Genomic DNA, 13,996 nt, shown 5'->3' on the forward strand with positions numbered 1-13,996 from the left:
CATCATTTTTACATGTTTCTGTAATTAAATTGACAGATCATTATTTAATAGATAATAGATTTATTTAATTGTATCTATTGTATCTATCTATTTGTTGTGGATTTTAGCAGTCTGAGGCAAGACAACCCACTTAGCTGCCGAGTATCTCTTTCCTACTATAAAATCAGCCACCAAAACCATAACATTTTCTATGTAGATTTGTCCTTTTGGAAGAAGATGGGGATTGTGTTTACAGTCATAACAAAGGCATGGAGGGAAATTTCAGGTTTAATATCAAATGACTCTTTTCTGCTACAATAATTCCAAACACAGCTGATTTCTGTGGTGTGGGGAATGTAAATCTGACACGTATAAAACAGATTCACACATACATAAGGTAAAATACCGCCTCCTTGTTAAGCTAGCTGTGATATTTTAATAATTGTAACGAAATCAAAACTATAGATTTAAAGAATTCATAAGTACCACTTTAAACCCTGTCACTCATGCAACCTTTTCAGGGAAATTAATATCATAGCCTCGTCTGGCACATAACAACTAACTGTTAACTGTATTCAATTATCAACCAGATTTACATTTCCAGACAGAAAAGGCAGCATTCAGAAGGCAGAAAAATGATAGTAGGATTTTTAGGTCTTTTTTGGAGTCGTCATGATCCTTGGCACATTAATTGCACATTAATTGCTTTCTACCGGCTCTGCTTGAGATTCATCAGATAATGTAATGCTGTCTGTGCAATTAAACACATGGTTACATAGACAGAGACGACACTATGCACGTTGCATCAATGGATTTGTTGTTGACAATGCATTTCTTAGGTGTCGCCAAAGTCAGAAGACTTTTGTGTAAGAAGCATAATATACAGTTAGTCAGACAGTCATTATTACAATGTAGGTTGCAAAGACAGCATTAAAATATAATACAATATTTATTAAAAGAAATATATTATATATTAGGGCTGTAAAATGTTTATGGTTCAAAATATATATGTGTGTGTGGGGGGGGTTATATTTATATGTATACATAAATACATGTATAATAATAATATAGTAATAATACAAATGTAGATTTATATGTAATATAAATTGTATAAATATGAATACATATTTGTTATATAAACAAATGTTTGTGTGTGCATTTATTTATACTTATAAATATACATGCCACACAGACATATATTATATAAACACAAACAGTTATTTAGTAATTGATTAATCTCAATTGAGTTTAATCTCAATCAATTGTTATTAATAGATTTGACAGCCTTTATATTTATATATATATAGAAATATATGACATCATTATATTCTGTAACATCGTCAGTCCCCCACACACAAAGGATTCTATAGTATGCACAAATATGCACGCAAACAAAACTGATGACTACTGTGTCTGAGTCATCCGGGACTGTCTGTGTCCAGTAGACGCATTTCAATAGAGAGATAGAGAAAGAGAGAGAGAGAGAGAGAGGATAATCTGCCCACCGGCAACACAACAGCGCCAATCAGTCACTGCTGAGTGGAAGCTGCTGACTCGTAATGTTTGTGGGGGATGGTGTGTGTATTGTGTGTACAGTGAACAGGAGTGGGGGAGGAATTATCTGAAAAGTGTGCATGTGTGTGAAGGGGATGATCATGGCTCTGACAGGAAGTCTGTCCATAAGAAACAGAAAAAAAACAAGAGATTGAAATGAAAAATATGGGGTTGCATTCATATTTACAATTATTGTGATGAAAATATTAAACAAATTGAGACGATTTTAATGCATGTTTCGACATTATAGTTTTGTTACTCATATGAAAGGATTAAGATGTTTTAATAACAACAGACTTGCATATATGATTGCTTTGTTCTATTTGCTGTAATGCCTTGGTTTGGTTCATTTTGTTTACTCTTAATAACATTAAAACCCTCTTTACAACAGAATCATAAACATTTCTTTATGCATACCGAATTTTAAAAGGATTTTTTGCTACATATTTTAGCCCAGCTCTAGTGCTCATCGGCATGCTCAGATTGGATCAGAACCACCAGTCTGTAACTGAAGGTGGAGAGAGACAGTGTTGGCGGGGTGTGAAGGTGGGCTGGTCGTCGCATGGAGAGGCTTCGCCTGACTAACAGCTTTCTGTGCTGCTCTGAAATGTGCTTTTGAGCTGACATCAGCAGACGGAGTCTGCATGCGCAGCATCAGTTCCTCCACCATCTGTGGCTGCTACTACAAGTGTCTCTATGACTAACGCACCACCAGCCTGATGCACTGAGAGATTAGGTGTGTGAACAAAAGGAAGAAAGGAAAGCAAGAGGAATAAAAGGAAAGGGAGAAAAATACAATATAGGGGCCTTGTTACAAAATCTAGTTACAATAGCTGTCTCGGGTTCTATGAAAGCATTTCATCTAAAATCTTAAACCAGTAAGTTAGGAAATTTCTATAAAAACATTTAATTACTGCTTTTCAACATTAAATGTATTATACATAAATTTATAATGAACATTCATCTTGCAACATCTATATTTTTTGTTTGATTTCTGTAGAATTGAATTGCAATCCACTTTATTTCTCTTGCCTTGTCCACAATGTTTTTTTGTACTTTGTATTTGTACCAACAGTATGTCTTAAATACAGTCCATGTATAACAAAAAGGAGCGAAAGGTGGAAAAATAGTAATAGTTCACAGAAAAACGTTATTTTTTTACGTTCATGTTGTTAAAAACCAGTATATGACTCTTTTTGGAGAAACTTCTGAGTGGTTTGTTTCCATACAGTGTAATTCAACGGGGCCAGTGTTGTTTGGTTACCAACACTCTTTAAAATCTCTTCTTTTGTGTTCTGCAGAAGAAAGAAACTCATACAGGTTTGAAATGACGTGAAAATAAGTAAATAACTGAAGAATTTTCATTTTGGGGTGAACTATCCCTTTAACCATGTAGCGCTACACTGACAAACAACAAAAGAGAAGATAAAGGGTGCTCACAGAAAAGGAAAAATAAAGCGCTATTGCTACTCAGGGGACACTGGACAGACTTTTAGAAACATGAGTCATTGGACCTGTTAAGAACATTTATTATGTAGACAAAGAAACAAATTTATCTAAACGACAGTTCTGGGCCATTTATGCTAATTCCGACTACAGACTTCTCTCTCTCTCACTGGGCATCAAAAGGGTCATATTGTTACTAAGCAGGAAATTACATGAATTGTACATCATAAATCCTGGACGATATAGGAACTGTGCCAAGCGATTCTTTCCAAAAAAAGGTCGCGGAATGCTATAAACCCCTCACACCTGCCCTCTCGTTCATTCTCTCTTTCTCTCTCTCTTTGATGCTCTTCCTTTTCCCCTCTCAGTAGAAGGAACCGCTAATTTATGTAAATTTGCCCCGGCAAATTCCTGCATGTTATGAATGTTAATGAGTCAAAGAGCCGCATGACAATGGAACGGGAGCTTTATAGAGTGACTGGAAAATACAAAACCTTGACGCTTACGATGTGAAATGTGCTGACTAACCTGACTTTAAACTCACAGTTAAACACAGACAAATGAGATTCTGTGCGCCACAAAGTCACGGTTCACTTTCAACTGCATATACAGTAAGAGCATAAATTGACTGCATTTCAAAACCTACTTGGGACAGCACTTTTGGGCATCAATGGTGATTTAAATGTACATAAAATCAAAAGTGGGAGTACTATAACTATAATATTGCTTCGATTGAAAGAATTTGTAATTTAATGATATTATAAATAGTCATTTCAATGCGCTCACAAACACATCAGATGTGTAAAGGGATTTAGAGTCAACCGTCCCCAATGTGACAGATTAAATCAGATACTTTACTGGCTAATCCTCTCAAAGTGAGGTTTACGGTATACAACCACGCAGGCAAGAGGACATGACCTCGTCTACCGTGAGCTGGACCATGCTACAGTCCTTGGCCCTTTCAGACAAAAGCTAACCTCTTTTCCTTCTCTCTCCCGTCTTAAGTAATTTAGGCAACCTTGAGTTGCCCTGGGGTTAGACAGATAATCAAACCACCTGAGAAAGTTGTTACTATGTCTGACTTCAAAGAAATTGATGGCACAATTTTGGAAGAAACCGTACAACACCTTAAAACATCAACCTGTTCTCTTGACACCCTTCCCACATCATTTTTCAAAAGTGTGTTAAACAGCTTAGAAGCAGATCTTCTAGAAGTGGTAAATGCCTCACTTCTCTCTGGGAGTTTTCCAAACTCCCTGAAAACTGCAGTTGTAAAGCCCCTCCTGAAAAAGAACAATCTGGATAAGACCATATTAAGCAGCTATAGACCGATCTCAAATCTTCCTTTCATAGGCAAGATCATTGAAAAAGTTGTCTTCAATCAGCTGAATAAATTCTTATGCGCGAATGGATACTTTGACAATTTTCAATCTGGTTTCCGACCACATCACAGCACAGAGACAGCGCTCATAAAGATAATAAACGATATTCGCTTAAATACTGATTCAGGCAAATTATCAGTGCTGATACTACTCGACCTCAGTGCTGCATTTGACACTGTCGATCATAACATACTTCTTGACAGGCTGGAAAACTGGGTGGGGCTTTCTGGGATAGTCCTAAAATGGTTCAGGTCATACTTAGATGGGAGAGGTTATTATGTGAGTATAGGAGATCATAAGTCTGAGTGGACATCCATGACATGCGGAGTCCCTCAAGGCTCAATTCTTGCGCCAATCCTGTTCAACCTGTATATGCTCCCAATGAGCAAAATAATGAGAAAGAACAAAATTGCTTACCACAGCTATGCAGACGACACACAGATCTACTTAGCTCTATCGCCTAACGATTACAGCCCCATTGACTCCCTGTGCCAATGCATCGATGAAGTCAACAATTGGATGTGTCAAAACTTTCTTCAATTAAACAAAGACAAAACTGAAGCAATTGCATTTGGAAACAAAGATGAAGTTCTCAAGGTGAACGCATACCTTCACTCTAGGGGTCAAACAATTAAAAATCAAGTCAGGAATCTTGGTGTGACACTAGAGTCAGACCTTAGTTTCAGTAGTCATGTCAAAGCAATAACCAAATCAGCATACTACCATCTGAAAAATATTGCAAGAATTAGATGCTTTGTTTCCAGACAAGACTTAGAGAAACTTGTTCATGCTTTCATCACCAGCAGGGTGGATTACTGTAACGGACTCCTCACTGGCCTTCCCAAAAAGACCATTAGACAGTTGCAGCTCATACAGAACGCTGCCGCCAGGATTCTGAGCAGAACTAGAAAATATGAACATATCACACCAGTCCTCAGGTCTTTACACTGGCTCCCAGTTAAATTTAGGATTGATTTTAAAGTATTATTACTGGTATATAAATCATTCAATGGCCTAGGACCTCAATACATTGCAGATATGCTCAATGAATATAAACCCAACAGATCACTCAGATCACTAGGATCATATCAGCTAGAAATACCAAGGGTTCACTCAAAGCATGGCGAATCTGCTTTTAGCTATTATGCCAGCCGCAGCTGGAACCAGCTTCCAGAGGAGATCAGATGTGCTCCTACAATAGTCACTTTCAAATCCAGACTCAAAACGCATCTGTTTAGCTATGCATTTAATGAATGAGCACTGTTGCCAATGTTCGTCCGACTGTCTGTACTGTACTGTATTTTACTTTTATAAACTGTTTTAATTACTCTTATTTCTTTTTATTATTTTAATTTCTTCTATGTAAAGCACTTTGAATTGCCACTGTGTATGAAATGTGCTATATAAATAAAATTGCCTTGCCTTGCCTTGCCTAATTTCTCTTACTCAGAAATCCATTTGACAGACGGACTTCCTCTCCCAGGCTTTACGTCTTTGCACAACCCCCCACAATGTGACAGAAGACAGAACTCCCTCCATCTGTATAATAGGCTACAAATGTGCCACAGCCTCGTTCTCAAGATTGAGTGTTAACATGAACGTCAGTCTGCTGTTATTTTCTGTTCATGGCCTGCACTGTACAACCGGATTACTGTACACCCCCACCCTAGCCAGGTCCCGACCTGCTCGAAAGCCTCTCAATGTGTTTGTTTGTGCATACCAATGCACTCTATGTCTAACCAACATGTGTATAAAAATCTTGTTGTTCATTCTCTTCTTTGCTTACTCCAGCTTTAATCCTCCTAGTGGCCTTGTAAACTAACGGTACTGTTTAGCGTGTTGACAAAATATTTATATGCTTTCCCCTTTGTAAGTCGCTTTGAATAAAAGTAAAAGCATCTGCCAAATGAATAAGTGTATAAATGTAATCACTAGCTTTACTGTAAAACCTGTTAAACATTTAACTTAATAGTACATTTTTTGTCACATATGCGTAGAATTGCTTGCATATTTTTTAAAGGATACTCTACTACAATAAAGTTGTCTTTGCACTACTTCAAGTGTCCCTCGAATGTGTCTTAAAGGGACAGTTGACAGAAAATTCCTTCATCACTTCTTAATACATGTATCAAACCTGTATGACTTTCTTTCGAAGGTAAAACACAAAAGAAGATATTTTGTAGAACGTTTTGATCCGTATGTGTATGGACACAAAACCACCAAGATATTTCTCAAAATACCTTCTTTGTGATTCAAAGTAGAAATATACACATCATGTAGACATTTTAAATGACATGAGGTGAATATATGAGGAGAGATTTTCTATTTATTATTGGGTGAACTATTTCTTTAAGATGGGCACCCATTTTTGCTGTCAGTTTCATCTCTGTGTGGAAAATCTCAAAATTTTCCTTCCGTACTGACTGTGAAATTATACACAAGGTAGCATCTACTTGAAAATGTATAACAGAAAGTCATTTTGGCCACTGTGGTTCACTTTAAGTTTGTGGTTTGGTACCATTTATTTTTGTAGAGAAATCTTATGAAAAATATGGGTTTCCCTGTTTTATAAATGCACAACATATCTTTTTAGCTGGTCCCAAACTAAGCAGCAAAAAACAGCAATTCATAAACCTCTGCAGTCTTAAGCCCATTGCACATTAGATTCCGAAACCACGTCCGAAATTTCCGCACGTTAAAAAATAAATACGAACTCACATTTTGTCAATCACATTTACACACTGCCTCCGATATTTTCGTATGTCATAAAAGTTTGCACTGGGTTCGATTTTCTGCGTTTTTGTCATCCGTCAAGCATTTTGAGTGGCCTTTTTAACAATTCAGAGACACCATCCAAACAAGAACCAAAAACGAAAAAACGCATTCTAAAATTTCGTACTGTACGTGCAGAGACCTTTAAGCTGAACGGTGTAATTTTTATGTTAAAATGTGTTTACCAATCTCCATTTAATGTGCAGAAACAACTGTAACTGGGCCATTTGTACATTGATTTCCCTAAAGTGCAAATGCTGTGCCTCTGAGCACTACAAAAAAAATATTGATCTGTTTTTTAATGCAGCAAGACATAGCAACACTGGAACAGCCAATGGCATAAGGGACGGGGTTACCTTTGTCAAGAAATTCAAACAAAATAAAATGCTACAAAAATGACACGAAGCAAAATATAAATAAATAATTCACAAAAGTGTGTGATATTTTCGGCTCTTTTGTCAGAGGAGATATATCAGCAGCAGTTTCATTTTCTCTCCATTTATTCTCATTTATGTCTGTAGGAGAGATATTTGAGATATGAAAGAGATCTCATCAATCGTTTTTCAAAAAATGTCAAATGTAACTTAATTGCACCATAAGCCAAATAATTATCTCTGCATCTGTAGAATCAGTGTGTACGCACAGGTTTCTGTAAACATGGTCAGGTAAGTGGTCCAGTTTGAAACAATGTGAGATGAAACTATCCCCTCCACCTTAAAGCCACAGATCTGCAGTTTCACAAAGCTTGAGTGCTTTGAGGAACAGCTATTTTGCCCTTCACTCTAGTAAGGGTTGTGTTGAGTTTTGCGTTTTGAATGCCTGTTTTGCAGTGTATTTAGGGGTTTGGGAGAGTGTTGCAATGGTGCTGGATTTCATGTAGTTGCTGTTCACAACTGGGTTCATGTGGAAGCCTGTAAACTTTATAACAGGAGGTGGTTTGAGGTTACTGTACAGACTAATGCTGAATCAGACTCACAGAGACAGACGTACACAAACATACACACACAGATCGACGCTGGCTGTCTAAAGCAATGCTGAATCACAATGACACATAAGGAGTGCACAGCTGTAAAGACTCAAGAGTACACACAGATACGGGCACAGACAAATACCACAATCCTTGGAATGAAGCTCTAAAATACTGTTTTAAATTGTATTTAAACTGAATAAATGCTTTGCAATGCAATGTATTGACTGATCGATGTTTCAATGTGTTGACGTCTTGAATCAATAAACCAAATGTATGGCTGTATAGCATTCCACCTCTGGGTGTTTATTAATTCTTCTAAATCTATCATCAGTTACTCCTTACATGGAGTCCTAAGTGATGATTTTATCACATGACATGTTTAAAGCAACTCTTGAATGCATGAATCACTGCGAAGGAAAGAAAACAGAGAGAAAAAGTGATGAAAACATGAGCTTTTGGCAGGCACCAGAAACAAAGCTATAGAAAAGCAGAGGTTAAAACGTCATCAAATTATGTGATTAAGAAATTATTATAGAAGAAAAAAGTGGTGAATCCTCTTCCTTTGAAAAGGACTGTCACGCTTAATACTGTTTGTGTTGAACTGTGTCTTATCCACAGATGGAGAGACAGGGGGAGAGTGGCACCTACTGTAACCTAACATATGGAACAGAGATATGCAGTAAGTTAACAGACAACACGTCAACATGAACAACACGAACAATTCAACATTCAAGGTCATCTTAAACTCATCTTAAAGTTGGTAATAAAATCGGAACTGTTCGTACACTCATACGTATGATAAAGTACGATCTGATTGCCTTCGCACCAGCTACATCAGGTTTAGGGGTGGGGCTTAAGTTTTGCATTATTCTTATAACATACGTTTTTGTACGATTCACATCGTACGAATTCATGCGAATTAGCTACATCGTAAAATAGTCAGAGCTCCTGTGAGATCAGGTAGGTGGTTCTCCACTAGTGAGGTGCAACCTAACAATGGATTTTAGGTCTGTCCTAATATGGTTGTGGACAGCGGTACAAGGAGTTTACAAATGCAAACAAAAGAGATGAGAAAAGGAAGAGAACACGTCCATAATAATTGTTGAGTTCAGCATCTGATTAAACATCGCAACATTTTTATGCGAATTCGTCTATGAACTGTTGATATGGCAGATATTACCATACGTTGTGAACATTGTAAAATGTTAACAATTTTCATATTCTATTGTACTGTTTTGGTAATTTCCTTAGTTGGTTTCCACATTTGTGCTTGGTACTGATCAATACAAAATGAGAATCGCTGATCTACTGTTGCGATTTAGGCTCCTAATGATTGTGGCTGAAGGGCATCCAAGTTCACACAATTCTGAAAGAATTACCAAATCAACCTCCATCACAACCAAGACATACAACCAATATATATGCAGCGTCCTTTCCAGACATTAAATTAATTTGTGGTAAATTCCAACCCAGTCTCAAGGCAGGTTGTGGCATCAACACAAAATTTGGAATCTTTTCATTTTTTCGTGTGTGTGAGCACAACCTTTTTAATGTCACTCAGCACGACTTCTTTTCATGTCACTCAGCAAGACTTAAAATACAAAGACCCTAAAATCACAGCCGCGAAACCTTACGTCACAGGGGAAAAGTGAAATCATTACAAAACATACCAATGAGATTGTAGGACAAAGGAATTCACACGAATGAGCCAATATGTATGAATTCCCATCCGATTGCGTTGATATATATTTATACATATGAAAGATATTGCATATTAAAATACATTAGATTGAAAGTCGTGCTGACTGACACGAAAATAGGGGGAAATTCGTATCAGTAAACACAAATGAATAGATTACAGTTCGTGCCATTGTCACAAATTCCCATGAGACTGTGAAATTCAGGTATACTGCAAACAGCAAAGCACAGAGCAGAATTTCTTCATGCGATCTTTTAGTATTGGAATGCTGGGGATCTAATACAGGGTTTCTTCCATCGCTGTGGGAGGGTGAGGGGGAGGCTGTTTTTCTGTCACTCTTCATGATCTGATTCTCAACAAAGAGCCGATTAAGAGCCTCTCTCTCTCTCTCTCTCCTCAACATTCGCTGGCTAACACAGATGATGTCACTAACCCGATGCAGTCCCCACACTCAACAATATCAAGGTCATCTGGGAGGGGTGGGATGGATGTGGGGGGTTGCAGAGGAGAGGTGGGGGTGCTCTTTGTTTCAGCTGCAGTGGATATTTTTTTCATTCACCATACCACACCACACCACACCACCCCACCCGCACACCCCCACCAATGAATAAGCCCCCCATATTCTTATTCGTGGTCAGTTTCCATAGGGGGCGATCTTCAACAGGGGTGAGGCAATCCCTGGCCGATGAGCTGAAATCGGGCTCTAATAAAAAGCACCGCGGCATGTGTATACACAGCACGACTATAGGCACTTACAAAAAAGCAGATGCATTGCATCAGATTTACAAAAGCTACATCCCTTAAATTAACACAAAGTAACAAAATCATACACAGGTATGCAATATAAGTCCCTGGAAATTAAAGGAACTGCTATGATTACTTGTATAGTTAAATACAGAAATGTGCAAAGCAAAGTATGACAAGAAAATGTTCTGGATCTCCCTATATTTAATGTTCATTATTGTTCCTTACTATACATCACAATTAAAATCGAAACTTTTAAAATCTGCATTAAACCATTAGACCGTACTTTGATCATATCTGGAACAGGTTTAACATTTACCAAAACGATGCCTAAAGTAAGTTGCAGTAATTCATTTCCTCTCACATCAGAGGTGACGACAGGCACTCCGTCACGCTTTTTTTAAACTCTTTTTTTAAATACACAAACAATATAATTCCCTCCCTCATTCGCACTCACACCTGCGACATGTGAACTCATGAATAATTCATGAAGACAAGAAGTGAATGAAAGTCGCGTTTCATTCTGTCATCTTCTGCTCATTATAAAAAAACATATTTCTTTTAGACATCAAGGAATTACATCAAGTCAATACTTTTTAACAGGCTATGACAGATGATAACCACGGTAAACAACTTGTAACAAGCATACCGCCTCCTAAGCATGTGCACGTATGTGTTCACACTGGAGAGTGATGGTGAATGAACGAGTGGGGTGTGAACACATGACTAGAGGTGTTTAGACGTGACATTACACCTCTGTGGAAAACTCATAGCTCGGAAAGCAGAGGTGTGTGCGAGTGTGCATTTCTGCGTCTGTGCGTGCCGGTTGCAAATTCACAACATGCCCTTCAGCCGTTGTTAAATGTTAAATTCTATTAAAACTCCTGACAGCAGTCACCTTGGTTTAACATGCCTAGAGGCATAATATGCAATGTGATCTGCCAGAAGTCAGTTTGCTAAACAGAATGTTTGTCACTAAAGATTTGTGTCAAAGTTTGTCAATATTAGCCTACAAGTTATTACAAGTTCACGTGGCCTGGACCAACAGCAACAAACACAATATACAGAGCTTTTGTTGTTGTAAAGAAATTGTTGAGTGTTTGAAATTCAGCGGCATCTAGCGGTGAGGTTGTCAATTGCAACCAATGGCTGACTCCACCCCTCCCTTTCGAAGCACTATGGTGGCTGACACAGTGCTAAGGTGTCGTCATTTTTTCGCTTCTTTGCTGAAGGAGATAACATAGGCTATTTACTAAACCCGCTTTGTAGAGAGGTTTGCCTAGTGTTTAGGGCTCCTGTAGAAACAACACAGCGAATTCCATGCAAGAGGACCTGCGGTGTATGTAGATAGAAATAGCTCATTCTAAGCTTATAAAAAAATTGCTTCATTATGTAAGGTCTTTATACACCTCTGAAGACAATTATGTATTTTATATTGCATTTTTGTCAATACATCCAGGAAAAAATGACATATTGGAGCTTCCATCCAAAAATCTCATAATTTACTAAGAGCTACTGAGAGAGAGTTGCAACAATAGAAGTTCCCATTCGTGGATTTATGGAGCCTTCAGATAGTTCCAACTATTGAGAGGCTCCATGAACCGCCATTGCTGTGAAAAAACTGTTCCATTGACGTCTACAGAGTTGACTCTCTCTCAATGGCTCTGAATTTACTCACCCTCAAGCCATCCCAGATGTATAAGACTTTGTTTCTTAAGATAAACAGAAACTATTCAATTTCTATTAAAATGCCATTATTTTGCCATCTTGCAATGTATCCTAAATGGCGAAGTTCCAAAAAAGCACATACACCCATCATTAAAAAAATACAAATGACTCCAGTGGGTTAATAAATGTCTTTGAAAATGTATATTATTCAATATTAGAAATGAATATTATTTTGAGCTTGTTTAGCAAAACTGAAACCTAAACAAACACATATCAGGTGCTAAATTTAAGTATCGTGAAACATCAGACACATCGAAGGTCATTTGTTCTTGTATGTCTTGTGACTAGCTGTCATCAGAAAGGCCAGAACCAATGAGATTTTACCGTCGTGCTGCCGTTATTAAGTGTTGGTTTTTATGTTTTTCTAAAGAAAGGAAGTCTTAAAGATCCGGGAGGACATGTGGGCGAGTAAATGATGAACGAATTTTCATTTTTAAGTGAACTGTTTCTGTAACCCTGTTGTTGGTGCAGTAAGAACGTGAAAGTTGAAAATATTGTAAAACTAACAGCCTTGAATGGCCTTTAGAATTGAAATGTTGATTGATTGATATAAATATTGATATCAATAGTTTAATGAATATTTGAGCCGTTGGCTCATTTAGGTTTGATAAAACATCTGTCTGTTATATCTTTTGCTTTTTCACAAACTCCTGAAAAACCTACTACCTCAAAGCTGGAGAGATTGAAATGCAACAGATGTAAATGTATTAAATGTGCGCTTTGGGCTGTAGCAGACTGCTCCTTTCAGTGTGAGATTGTATATTTGACAGACTGAGTTTCTGCTCATTAAGATGAGCATAATGATGGTCGCGGCCATATGGTAGGTAGTCAAATGATGAATGGTGATTATAGGCCTCCTGTAATCTAATACACCTCATACATATACAACAACATAATTCACACATGGACAAACAACAGCAACAGAACATCTTGTTGATTATTTGATTTCTATATTTGCCCTATCATGCTGGTGGGCCGCCCACCACTGGTTCAAACCCCCTGTTTGTCTTTCATTTAGCAACACTAAAGATAGGCAAAATAAACATGCATGAATATATAAAAATATGTGTGCATCCTCACCTCCTCTGGCATGCTGAGAACCATCTCATTTTGGGTGGCGAACCCCTGTAGGAAGTACTCGCTGCAGGCGGCTAAAACAGCCCTGTGCGCGCGGAACTCCTTCCCCTCCACCAGCACGGTGACATCACAGAGCAGGCCCTGCTTCCGCTGCTCATTCAGACCCAGCAGGATGTTGGTACAGTGCACCGTCGACTCATACACGTACATGGGAGCTTCAGTCTTCTCATCCACGGACATACCGCTCACACCCTGTGCAAAACGAGAGACAGACATAGAGGCGTTATGACAAATTCTGTCACCTGGATGACGCTGCAATCATGTTGGGAACGTGTTTGCATGCACAATGCACACAAACCTGTTACCAAATGGGACAAAAACAACACAATTGTAGAGCGAATGCAGAGTTACTGGCAGAATTGACTTTTTCTGGTTGTTTCTGTAAATAAGAAACTGTCAATCAAAGCTGATGTCAAACTCTGTACAATTCTATACCAACCAAGTGGCCATAGCTGTAAACGTATATGTGTATTGCTCACATTGCGCCAGAAAAATGTGTAGGAGATAGTGCTATTATGCGATTCCAAATTAATTGTTTGTGTTTATATAATAGATGTGTGTTGCATGTATATTATATAAATGCAC

General features: G+C 37.9%; 1 protein-coding gene across 4 annotated transcripts in view; it reads right to left on the reverse strand.

Moving 5' to 3' along the window:
- bach2b (BTB and CNC homology 1, basic leucine zipper transcription factor 2b) overlaps positions 1 to 13,996 on the reverse strand; it is an 85,503-nt gene that overhangs the window by 14,850 nt on the left and 56,657 nt on the right. For all 4 annotated transcript variants that reach the window (XM_056764130.1, XM_056764127.1, XM_056764131.1 and 1 more), the window contains exon 2: positions 13,355 to 13,603. In XM_056764130.1, coding sequence (XP_056620108.1) covers positions 13,355 to 13,591 — 237 coding nt within the window. In that variant the 5' untranslated portion in view covers positions 13,592 to 13,603. The remainder of the gene's footprint in view (positions 1 to 13,354; positions 13,604 to 13,996) is intronic.

Source organism: Triplophysa dalaica, chromosome 13 (assembly GCF_015846415.1).
Source record: "Triplophysa dalaica isolate WHDGS20190420 chromosome 13, ASM1584641v1, whole genome shotgun sequence".
In the NCBI taxonomy this organism is placed as follows: Eukaryota; Metazoa; Chordata; class Actinopteri; order Cypriniformes; family Nemacheilidae; genus Triplophysa; species Triplophysa dalaica.